General features: G+C 39.9%; 1 protein-coding gene across 1 annotated transcript in view; it reads left to right on the top strand.

The window, feature by feature from the left end:
- PIGF (phosphatidylinositol glycan anchor biosynthesis class F) overlaps positions 1-12,652 on the top strand; it is a 44,330-nt gene that overhangs the window by 15,325 nt on the left and 16,353 nt on the right. The window contains exon 5 of the mRNA XM_054024570.1: positions 10,927-11,035. Within this exon, the coding sequence (XP_053880545.1) occupies positions 10,927-11,035 (109 nt within the window). The remainder of the gene's footprint in view (positions 1-10,926; positions 11,036-12,652) is intronic.

The following is a 12,652-nucleotide window of genomic DNA, read 5'->3' on the forward strand; positions in this document are numbered from 1 at the left end:
GTCTAAAGCAAAATACTATCTTGAAATGGAAGTCAAATTTCAGTGGATAAATAAACAGTGTAGCTCAGGGGTAGGCAACCTATGGCACGCGTGCCGAAGGCAGCACGCGAGCAGATTTTCAGTGGCACAAACACTGCCCAGGTCCTGGCCACCAGTCCAGGGGGCTCTGTATTTTAATTTAATTTTAAATGAAGCTTCTTAAACATTTTTTAAACCTTATTTACTTTACGTACAACAATAGTTTAGTTATATATTATAGACTTATAGAAAGAGACCTTCTAAAAAGGTTAAAATATATTATTGGCACGCAAAACCTTAAATTAGAGTGAATAAATGAAGACTTGGCACACCACTTCTGAAAGGTTGCCAACCCCTGGTGTAGCTCCTTCCACCAAATTACAACAATTCTACTATGTCTGCCTTTCCTCCAACCTTTGAGTTACCTCATTCTTGGTACATCCTGACTAGATTTGGCAATGCTTTCTCATTTGAACAAGAAAATCTTTATAAAGCTTTTAAGAAAATCAAATATCAATAAACCAAAAAACGAAGAGACTATATATGAAAATGAGTTGGCAGTCCAGGGACACTCTGCCTAATCATTATTGCTAGGAGACTCCCTGTGCAAACTCATGTCAAGAAAGTGCTAATATAATTCTGTTAAATGCAAACTACTATGTAAATGCAATGTAAGATGTTCCACAAAATGTCAAGAAATGCAAAATTAGTGTTGCATATCGTTTGTTGCATGGGGTAAACAAACAGGATGTACACACTTAAGACTAACTAGTGATGATAGAACGTATGTGCATCATGAAGCATTAACATGAATTTTTAACCTTTAGTCTTTTCATTTCTAAAAATTTGTTATTTCAACTAGGAAGTCATACTATTGAAAACAGATCTTTTGTATTTGATTTTCTTTAAGTTAAACGAAGAGCGAATCCAGCGTTGTTTAGCATGTGGAATTTATGGATTAGATTTTGCCCTTGGTACCTACAGAGATGCTAGAGGCGGGGTAGGGAAGACTCTCTAGCAATTTTCTTTGCCAATGGACCTTGTAAGTTCCCCGAAGCAATACTGATAAGGCAGAGGATATTCTTGGTAGAGAAGAAAAGCATCTACCCAGGAGAGTGTTTGCCCTTATGATGTGAGGAGGTTTCTTCAACCTTTGTCAAGGAGGCTCATAATTTAGGAATATGTACAGATTGCCAGCTGCTCTTGCAAACTGGGTTGGCCACAGCATAATCTCCTGTGCAGGTTTCAGATGATAATTGTGATCGCTTATAGTCTATCTGATGTTGATCTGATCACAGTTATGTATGCATTTGTGACTTGATTAGAATGTGTTCTTAAAGTTACAGTTGAAGAACACTCAGATGCTACATCTGGTTCAGAACATGGCAGCAAGTCTGTTTAGTGGATTAGATGTGGGAAGCACATTACATCTCTTCTCAAACAACTGTATTGTCTCCCTGTTTGCTTCTAGGTGCAGTTCAAAATATGAATATTGATCAGTAAGGCCTTGAACAGTGTGAGTCCTAACTGCCTGAGAAAACACCTTAATCACTTTCATGACTGCCAAGATCACTTGTGTGCTCTGGTTTAGAGACTGTGGTGATGGGCATAAATATAAAACCTGAAAATTAAGATAGGCAGTATTTGATAATCTCTTGCAGAGGAGGAGCCTACATTTTGTAATTTTTCCCCATGTGGGTCTGACATAACCCAAATTATTGGTTTTCAGGGCATGCTCTGAAGGTCACCTTTTCTCCTGAGCAGGAGGTTATGCGGTGTATTTTTCTGAAGGCTTGTATTAATATTGGACTACCAGCTAGTTTTTCTTTGTTTCTATGCACTATTTTATAAATTAACAACCAAATGCTCACTTACATAGTTGAACTTGCAGACATCACTCATTTGAGTCCACAGACTTAAATATAAGAAACATTTTCAGTATATACACTCAGTAAACACTTTTCAGGATTAATTAACTGAAAGAACTTTTTCAAACCTTACAAAACCACTAGTATTTACAACACTGTGTTTAAGCAGAGTTGCAGACTTGTGTACTCCATCCTTGTCCAAAGAAGTGTAGTTAGGTTTGTTCTTTTACAAGAACACAGTCCCTCAAATTTACAAAAAAACCTTTTGTTCTTTAAGAAAGGAGAAAAAAATACAATAAACCCCCTTTGGTTAGAGAATGGGCAAGAAACATTCAGCCTGAAAGGTGAATGGATCAGAGAATTGTATGTGAAAGCAGAGGATTATAAAGGAAAAAGATTTATAGTTGAAAACCGTTAACACTAACTTTTTCTATAGCAAGTGTTCTGACATCACAGAATCATAATTCTAGAAACATGTGCTAGACTGTCATTCAGTTGTTTCAGCTATCCAGACTCTTGTCTGCCTTTTGATGACAATAACTTTTTAAATATATTTAAGTGGCAAAAACATACTTACAGGCATTTCTTCCTGAATATATCCTTCCCTAACAGGTATCAATAGTATGAAGTCCTGCCCCAGGCCTGCTAAGACAAATCCACAACATATTTTTTTGTAGCAGCAATCTGTTTGTATGATAGGAAACAACAGACCATGAATCCTTAAAAATTGCTTCATGTGCTGAGATCTGCATAAGCTGTATAAGTTAAGCAAAATTCTTGCTGTCTTTTTAATAATCTGTCTTCCCAAGTGGTAACAGTCTTGGTGCTATTCGGTAGGCTCATAATGCCTCAGACAGTTGTGTTAAAAGACTAACTTCAGAATTTTGGAGCCAAATGCCAAACCATCTGAATCCTAATTATGTGAACCCAGGACCTCAGTTCATTATACGTGTGATGGTCCAGTCACGGTAGCAGCTGGTTGTGAAGAAAAGGAGACTCTGCAACTTGTTTTATTCCTTCACATGCACCAAATGTATCCTTCAGCCTAAGTTTTCCACAGGTTAGAGGCTATTGTGGGCCTTCATTAAGGGGCAAAACCAGTGATCAAGCATGACCTTACACCATCTTTCCCTACCTGCTCCTGTCTAGGTTTCTATCTCCACCCTTTAAGGGCTTCAGGTGTCTGTTGGCAATTAGCCCTAATAAACCAGTAGGTGTTAATTAAAGGAATGTTGGCAGTCCTAATAAGAGACAGCTGTGGGACCTCTGTGTCTCAGGCTGGCTTCAGCCCTTGGTTTGACTGGCAATGTGCAGGATCCATTCACCTTGTCATGGTATTCTTTAATTAATGGAAGTTTGCTTTGAGATAGTCACATGGCAACCTTTTTTTAAAATTTAAAATTCCATTTCACTCATAATTAATCCCCAACAGAGTGGAGTACTTTGTTGCAGCTTTACGTGTGATTTCTTACACAAATTAAAAGAAAAACCAAACAAACCATAATCACTGCAGTAGTTAGCGTACTTAACTTTGCCAAACTAAACCATATTCCAAGCTAAAGTAATCTGAGGAAAATATCCAGTCCAATTGTATTGCAGTCCTAGGAGCCCTTTCAGGGTTTAATGTTTGTGTATTTTTTATGAAGCATTACTATTGGGGAATTGTGCTCTTGCATATGAACTAATTAGTAACAATAGGAGATCAGAGCCCTCAATGATGCTTTGAGCAGCAAAATCTTCTTATCCCCAGATAAGTCTCAAAATTGTGGTCTGTTAAGGGAATAGTGTGTTGTGAAATATCCAGCCTTTTATTGTTGTTAGGCTTGTTGATATCCTGCAACTTGTGAAAAGTGGGATCATTCACATGTCCCATATGGTGAGATACATGAAGTAATGGTACCAAGTCATTTGTCTTTGTTGGCATAGGTTGATTGAATTACTACAATTTGTCACTTCGGTCTTTTTGTTTTTGGCATGTTTTCCTAAGTAACTATTTTCTCAATTATCAGAGGGGTAGCCGTGTTAGTCTGAATCTGTAAAAAGGTGCCACAGGACCCTCTGTTGCTATTTTCTCAATGGGACAGAAAGAAACCAAACAACTTTTTAATAAAAATTCAGCAAGTAAGAAGTAAACAAAAATTAATTCCAGCAGAGCTCATTCTAGACCCATCTGGCTCCAGTTCCTGAAAGCAAGAGCCCCTGATGATTCCTCACTGGGAGGCCTGTTGAGGCAGTATTATTATAACAATTACATAAGAATCTTGATTAGACTAAAATTCTAAGATATTAAAAATACTAATCTTTTTTTTTCTATTAGAATTACTTAGCTGTGATCCTTTTTGTGTCTTGTTGAAGTTCATTAGGAAATTTATACGGCAGATGAGAACTGCAGAATGCTAAAGGAAAATTGCAGTGGAATATGAAAGATTCTATCTTAACAGATAGAAACCCAACAGAGGGTGTGCCAGAGCACAGGCATGGTGGGAACTGCCTAAAGTAAAAAGTCTAAGCTGTGCTACCCAGAGGGGCATGCTGCTTACTGAGGTACTTGCGTTGCCTCTGGTGATCAGTTCGATTCTCTGACTGGTGAAGGAGCTCATATGGGACCACAATGGCTGATTAAATCCATCCTTTTGTCTCACTGGTGTGTTCTGTTAAAAAATGAACATCATAGCAACCAAAACCCAACATTTTTTTAATTGATTAACTGGTAGAGTTTGGGGATATTCCTGATGTTTATTCTTGTGGGGCTTATATGCGCCCTTCAACTTCTCAAACAATTTATGGACATTCAGTGGCATTGTCAACACACCTTGGGAATTTTTTGCCTCTTTCATCTATTCCTCCATAAGGTGCTCCGGAGGGGTCATTTGCATCATCAGCATACCTAGGCCTTTGGGCTCACGTGCCGTGCATTCTCCAGAGTGACATATATCTCTGGACAGAGTCCTTGGGCAATCGTGCATTACTGGAGCACTTGTGGTCACTTCCATGTCTCTCTTCATGCTGCCTTGGAAATTTTGGTTATTGGCATCGGTGCACCATCTACTGACGTGACTACTGTGCTTTATGCCCGAGAAGGGACCATGACTGGCCAGCACATGATATATGTTCACAAATGTAACGTGTGCCACTCAGTCCTAGAGCATACTCCTCGAAGTCTCCCTGGCCTTCTCCAATTGGTCTGTTAAGATCGCCATGAAGCCAGCCTGGAAAGCCTCAGAAACTTTGTTTTAAAAGGAACCAAGGTAAGACCTCATACTAGGTGTCAGAACCCTGCACCAATGCTACCTACAATCATGCAAGTCCCACAGAGAGGAGACTGTATAGCTTTATATCCAATCCTGTGTAAAGTGTCCTGTTAGACCTAATGTGATTGTTACCAGACTGTGGTGAGGTTTTCTCCCTTGAGCAAGAACCCAACCAGTGATGTTCAACCTGGCTCGTCAGAGGGTACATGTAGACAAGGAAAATAGATCATGTTTTCCCCTTAGGATCAACCATGACCAGTGAACACATTTGTCAAGGTGTTAAACTGTGTCTACAGTAGGTGCAAAGTCATGTTTAAAAAAATTTGTTGGCTAGCAAGTTTTCAGACACAGTCTATTTTCCTAGTCATCACCACAAAGGCATCATCTTCTGCCAGTGCCAAAAGGGAACCAGACAATTCCTCATTTTGCAGCTGACTTTGCTGTCAGCTCTTACGAACAGCTGCCTGTGGTTTCTGGCTATTCCTTTCCCAGACATGCTGTCACAGATAAGCTACATAATGGATCCTCAGATGCAGCAAGACATACTGCATTCATAGGTGTGATGCTATCTCTTGAGAAATTTGTTTCCTTAATGTGTGATGGTCTTTTCACTGATCTTAATGCTCCAAAGCAATGTCCTAACATGGACATTTGTTGGAGCCCTTGTTAGCATGGAGTTTTTGAGAGTCAATGTCAGATCTATGCTTTGGAATCACTTACGCAGTTTTAGATTACCTGAACACTGATGGTTTCAGCACAACCAGTGTACATGCATACATTAGTAGCATTGACACTTCCACCACCAAAACTGATTTGGCATATGATGAAAACTTGCCTGGGATGGTGGATGTATTGCTGAGAAACAGGACTATTACTTAAATATAAAAAATGAGATTCCTCTGAAGCAAAGTATTTTTCCATTGGGAAGTTGGAGAAAGGTGATTCTCCCCAGGATTATTTAGTCTTTTCCCGTTTTATGAAGAAGATGCTAAGATGTTTTTCCTTTTGATTTGGAGACTGCCCAGGAAAACCCAAGGGCTTTTATTTCAAGGCATGGGGTACTTTCACAGGTATGGCTGCAGTGCCCTTATGGAACAATCAGTGAAAGAAGTGGGTTCATACAGTCCCAACTGTATCAAAGGGGGTTGATACATCTTTTTACACAACTAACTAAACCATCAAAAGCACAGAACTTGGTGGTGATGGGGGACTTCAACTACCCAGACATCTGTTGAGAAAAATAATACAGCAAGGCACATATTATCCAACAAGTTTTTGGAATGCATTGGAGAAATTTTTTTATTTCAGAAGGTGGAGAAAGCAACTAGGGGAGAGGCTGTTCTAGATTTGAATTTGACAAATAGGAAGGCATTGATTGAGAATTTGAAAGTGGAAGGCAGCTTGGTAAAAGTGATCATGAAATGATAGAATTCATGATTCTAAGGAATGGTGGGAGGGGAAACAGCAGAATAAAGACAATTGATTTCAAGAAGGCAGACTTTAGCAAACGTAGGGAGTTGGTAGGCAAGATCCCATTGGAAGCAAAGCCTAAGGGGAAAAACAGTTAGAGTTGGCATTTTTTCCAAGAGACATTAATAAGGGCACAAGAGCAAACTATCCTACTGCGTAGGAAAGATAGGAATTATGGCAAGAGGCAACTCTGGCTTAATTAGGATATCTTCAATTATCTGAAACTCAAAAAAGAATCCTAAAACTAGATCAAATTACGAAGGATGAAAATAAAAAAAAAAAAAACTACACGAGTACGTAGGGACAAAATTAGAATGAACTATCTAGAGACATAAAAGGTAATAAGAAAACATTCTACAAATACATTAGAAGCAAGGGGAAGACCAAAGACAGGGCAGGCCCATTATTCAGTGAGGGAAGAAAGACAACACAAAAGTGCTAAATGCTTTTTTTTGTTTGTTTTCACCAAAAAGGTCATACCGATTGAACATCTAACATCAGTGAACTCCATAGGATTTGAGGCTAAAATAGGGAAAGAACAAATTAAAAATTAGCCAGACAAGTTAGATGTTTTCAAGTTGGCAAGGCCTGATGAAATACATGCTAGGAGCTGACAGAGGAGATATGAGCCATTAGCGATTATCTTCGAAAACTCATGGAAAATGGAAGAGATTACAGAGTACTGGAAGAGGGCAAATATAGTGCCAATCTATAAAAAGGGGCGTAAGGACAACCTGGGGAATTACAGACCGGTCATCTTAACTTCAGTACACGGAAAGATAATGGAGCAAATAATCAAGCATCAATTTGCAAACATCCAGAAGATAATAAGGTGATAAGTAACAGTCAACATGGATTTGTCAAGAGCAAATCATGTCAGTCCAACCTAATAGCTTTCTTTGATAGACTAACAAGCCTTGTGGATGGGGGGAAGTGGTAGATGTGGTATATCTTGACTTTAGTAAGGTTTTTGATACTGTCTTTCATGATCTTCTCATAAACAAATTAAGATCATGTCTATATGTACAGTGGTGCAGCTGTACCAATACAGCTGCGTTCATGCAGCGCATCTGGTGAAGATGCTCCATGCTGACGGGAGTGACCTCTCCTGTCGGCATACAGAAAACACCACTGTGATTGGGTGTGCACATGAACGTTTATGTTGGTGTAATTTATGTCCTTCGGGGGTGAAATATTCACACCCCTGAGCAAAATACATTTTTGCCGACATAGGCTGTAGTGTAGAAATAGCCTAACGAAATATAACCTAGGTGGAGCTGGTGTAAGATGCGTGCATAACTGATTGGAAAACTGTTCCCAGGGAGTAATTATCAGTGGTTCACAGTCAAGCTGGAAAGGCATATCAAGTGGAGTCCCGCAGTGATTGATCCTGGGTCATTTTCTGTTCAATATCTTCATTGATGATTTAGATAATGGCATAGAGCAGAGGTCCCCAAACTGTGGGATGCGTCCTCCTAGGGGGGCATGGAGGTATGTTCGGGTGTGTGGCCAAGGCCCGGGGCAGGGAGGGAACACCACCCAGTTCTTCTCCTGGCCCTGGCCCCGGCCCCGGTTGCCAGCTCCGGGGCCCTGACTGCCAGCTTCGCCCCCTGTCCGGGGCTCTGCTCCCACCCCCAGCTGTGGCTCCAGCCTTGGCCCCCCTTATCCCTGTCCCTGCCCCCAAGCTGTGTGGGAGGCATGGATGGGGCAAGTGGGGGGTGCAACCCTGAAAAGTTTGGGGACCACTGACAGAGAAAGTACACTTATAAAGTTTGCAGATGATACCAAGCTGTGAGGGGTTGCAAGTGCTTTGGAGGATAGGATTAAAATTCAAAATGATCTGGGCAAACTGGAGAAATGATCTGAAGTAAATAGGCTGAAATTCCATAAAGACAAATACAAAGTACTCCACTTAGGAAGGAACAATCAATTGCACACATACAAAATGGGAAATGACTGCCTAGGAAGGAGTACTGAGGAAAGGAATCTGGGGGTCATACTGGATCTCAAATTAAATATGAGTCAACAGTGTAACGCTGTTTTAAAAAAAAAATCATTCTGGGATGTATTAGCAGCAGTGTTGTAAGCTAGGTACGAGAAATAATTCTTTCACTCCACTCTGCACGGATAAGGCTTTAACTGTAGTATTGTGTCCAGTTATGGGTGTCACATTTCATGAAAGATATGGACAAATTGGAGGAAGTCCATAGGAGCGCAACAAAAATGAGTAAAGGTCTTGAAAACATGACCTATGAGGAAAGATTGAAAAAAATTGTGTTTGTTTAGTCTGGAGAAGACGACTGAGAGGGGACATGGTAACAGTTTTCAAGTACATAAAAGATTGTTACAAGGAGGCCATTGAAAATTTGTTTTACTTAACCTCTGATGATAGAATTAGAAGCAATGGGCTTAAATTGCAGAAAGGGAGGTTTAGGTTGGACATTAGGAAAAGCTTCCTAACTGTCAGGGTAATTAAGCACTGGAACAAATTGCCTAGGGACAGCAGGTTGTAGAATCTCCATCATTGGAGGTTTTTAAGAACAGGTTAGACAAACACCTGTCAGGAATGGTCTGGTTATTACTTACTCTTGACTTGAGGGCAGAGGACTGGACTAGATGACCTGCTGAGGTCCCTTCCAGTCCTACACTTCTGTGATTCTATGATAGAAAATATCCTTTGCCTAGAAATACCTCCATCTAGTTCTTACCAGTTGTTGCGGCTCTTAGCCAGTTCTGCCTCCAGTTATAACTGAATTTCCCCTCCCTATTAGCATGCCCATTGATGTGATACAATGGTAGTAGCCTGAATCCTCCAGTGTGATTGGAAGTTGCATGCTAGAAAGACCTACACTTACAAAGGGAAAAAGGTTGCTATTGTGTGAAGTCCCTTGTGTATTCTCTTATAGACGCCATACAAAATCTACTCCACTTCTTTCTTCTCCTGTCTGAGTTTGGGTTAAAAATAATCTCCCTAATGGCTTTTCTACCCTGGGAAATTATATCATGTTAGACAACAATCCTGAGGAGTCATGGTAATTAACATGGTGTGAAACAGTGCACACAGGGACTGTTGTGTTTAACATTGTGTCAGCTGGTCATGGCTAACCTTATGGGTCACTGGCTCAAAAGGTTAAAATAACATTAATTTTTGACACATGGAGGCTTTTTCATCACAGCTTTCAAATGCAACTGGCCTTTCCTAATTTCAGTGATGACAACTGCAGAGGAGGTATCTATCTTTAATATGTTAACAAAAGGCTGAAATATATGAGGCTGCTAAAGAGACTTAGACCTATGTGTACTGGGAAAGTACATCATATTAGAACCCTGGGGAGTTGTGGTAACTAACACAGTGTTAAACACAACTGGGGACTCAGCATAGACAGAGAATATTGTGCATACCGTAGCATCAGCTGGTCTAGGGTCTACCACAGTTCTGGTTTGGATTTGGCTCAAGATAGTGGAAATATCTCAATAACAGTTCACTGGACATTTAGCTTCATCAGCTTCAAATCCAAAATCTGAATCCTAGCCAAAACCTAATACAGATCTCTGTTCCACATCTTCAGCCTACCTATAATGATATTCTTCAGTCTGAAGGCAAAAATCCAAGTAACCTGTTTGTTATTGCCAAAAGGAATAATTAAGTATCCTTTGGCAAAAATAAAACTTGCTTTAGGTCCATAAAGTTTTATTAAATAACTTCTATATTTCATCATGTTATGCTTCCATCAGAAGACTAAAGTTGTAGTATTCAGTAAAATCTGCTAGTGGGTTGAATATTTTTGTCTGTCCAATTTCCATAGGGATTGGAGTTGAATGTAGGCAGTAGCACTAGTAGAATTCTTAGTCATAACATTATAGCAGTTTTTATATTTTTAAGTACAGCGTACAAAACTTAAGTTAGTTTTGCATGCTGGAGCCCAGATTTGGTGCCTGAAATGTAACTCTCATGTTGTCAGGGCCTGGAAGTGGTATGGAGATATTGCATTCTGCCCCTCTATGTATGATGTGTGGTTAAGGCAGGGAAAGGGGAAAGTGATACATGCTCCTTACTAACAAACCCCCTTGGAAAAAAATGGAAAATGCAAGGGGTGGGGGAAAGGTTGCTACAGTGAGTGGGGTGTGGTAGACACATACCCCTATAACCACCTTCACCCAATAAATCTGTGTGTTATATATAAAATGTCAATTGTACTTTTTTTTAAAATCTGCTGTTTGACTTGCAGAGCGTGGCAGAGATCCGATCAGTCAGTCTAAAGCTGTGAAAGGATGACTTTTGTGCTGTTAAAATCTTGTAATATGTGCTAATCTTACAGAGCTATGTCCATCTGGGATAACAGTCTACAGATTACCACAATGTGTAGCATAGTGGGAGCATGGCTTGGAGCATTTCCTATTCCTCTGGATTGGGATCGGCCTTGGCAGGTTAGTCTTCATACCTTTTATTATAAGTGTATACACATTTGTTTGTTGCAGTGTGAGAGATGAATAAAAAGCAAGGAGACAGTAAAAGTGTATTAGAGGTGCTAGCATGAAGCTGCTTATGTAATGTAGCCAAATCCCATTTATAATAAATATCTCTTTTCCAGTATACATGTATCATGCAGCGTTTTTACTGCCTCTTTCAGTTGGTTTGAAGTGTTTTGTGTGCATGTGCTGATATTATCAGTAGATGCTTGAAGAAAATATCACTGAAAGCTAATATTCAGAGTTTGATATTGAGGAGCTACACAAGCAGGAAGAGAAGAGCAATATGACAGGGAGTGTATCCATGTTCAGTTTGTGGATAGAAAGCATTGCTTTTATTGTTTATGGGGCGGGGAAGAGAGTTGCTTTCCAAGGGTTTCAGCTTCCCTGCACCTTCCATTAAAGCACTTAACGAAATGCATTTAAAATTGCTATTGGCTTAATATTGATTTGTGTAGTTTGTGTGGCCAAATACCTCTGCTGAAAATTTACCTTATGATTTCAAAGGAAACACTGGCAAGTAGCAGCTACTTTGTTGCACAATAAAAAAATGGGAAGCTGGCACTGCAGAAAAATCTGTAAATTCAGCAGTCTGCACTGTTCCATTTGACGTTAATTGACATGCGGAAATGATCTCTCTACTGTTACCTAAATATGTAAATGCGCTGATATGATTCTTAGTAATAGCTATTGGTGTAATTAGAAAGAAAACACTGCTGCGTTCCATCTTAGTGAGGTGCTAACTGTTTACAATAAATCCATCAGTATTTGCCAACCCTATAAGGCTATTGATCAGATGGAGTTCAGAAGTCTCCTCTTCCAGAAATTTGTAGCGCTGTCAGCACGCCAAGTCTCTCTCATCCTCATGAAACCTGGTGATTTATACTCCTGTTGGAGGGTTTTTCCCAGCAGCAGCTGAGCAGGTTACCTTTGTGTCAGAAGTCTTCTTTTTTTTTTTTAGATCAGTATAATTACATCTTTATTAAAATATTTTAAATATCCCAAGAAATCAGAATAGCAGATGCGTGGTTTAGTAGCTTAAGAATAAAGTTTGACTTCTTGCAGCTACATATTCTAAACCTTGGAGCATGTTTCACCCTTCCCTCCTCTTGAGGGTAGGTGCTTGGCAGCATCATTTACTGTATCAATTACGTGGTTTCTTTGATGAGACCTTAAAATCAATGGGCTCAATCCTGTAAAGTGTGCCTTGTGCAGGGCATCCTCATCTCCTGCTGACTTTAGTGGAGGTTGAGAATGCTTGGCACTTTGCAGGAGTAAGTATGGGGATTTTGCTTTCCCTGCTTTGACGTTAATTAACATTCCCCTGTCATTTTCTAAAAGTCATGTCCCAGTGCCCTAGGTCAGAATCCACCCCAGCCTAGAGACCCATGTATCTCTCATCCTCCTGACCAGGTTTTTTCCAAGCTGCATAGTTCCCTGCCTATACTGAGTTTCCCAGCAAAATAGAGTGCCTAAGCAGGCCTGCTTTGCTTTCTCTTCAGAGGCAATAAGCAGCATAATTGCCCACAACTGAAAGTTACCACAGAGTTCTTTCTAAGCAAGCACATTTACTCT

Source organism: Malaclemys terrapin, chromosome 3 (assembly GCF_027887155.1).
Source record: "Malaclemys terrapin pileata isolate rMalTer1 chromosome 3, rMalTer1.hap1, whole genome shotgun sequence".
Taxonomy (NCBI): Eukaryota; Metazoa; Chordata; order Testudines; family Emydidae; genus Malaclemys; species Malaclemys terrapin.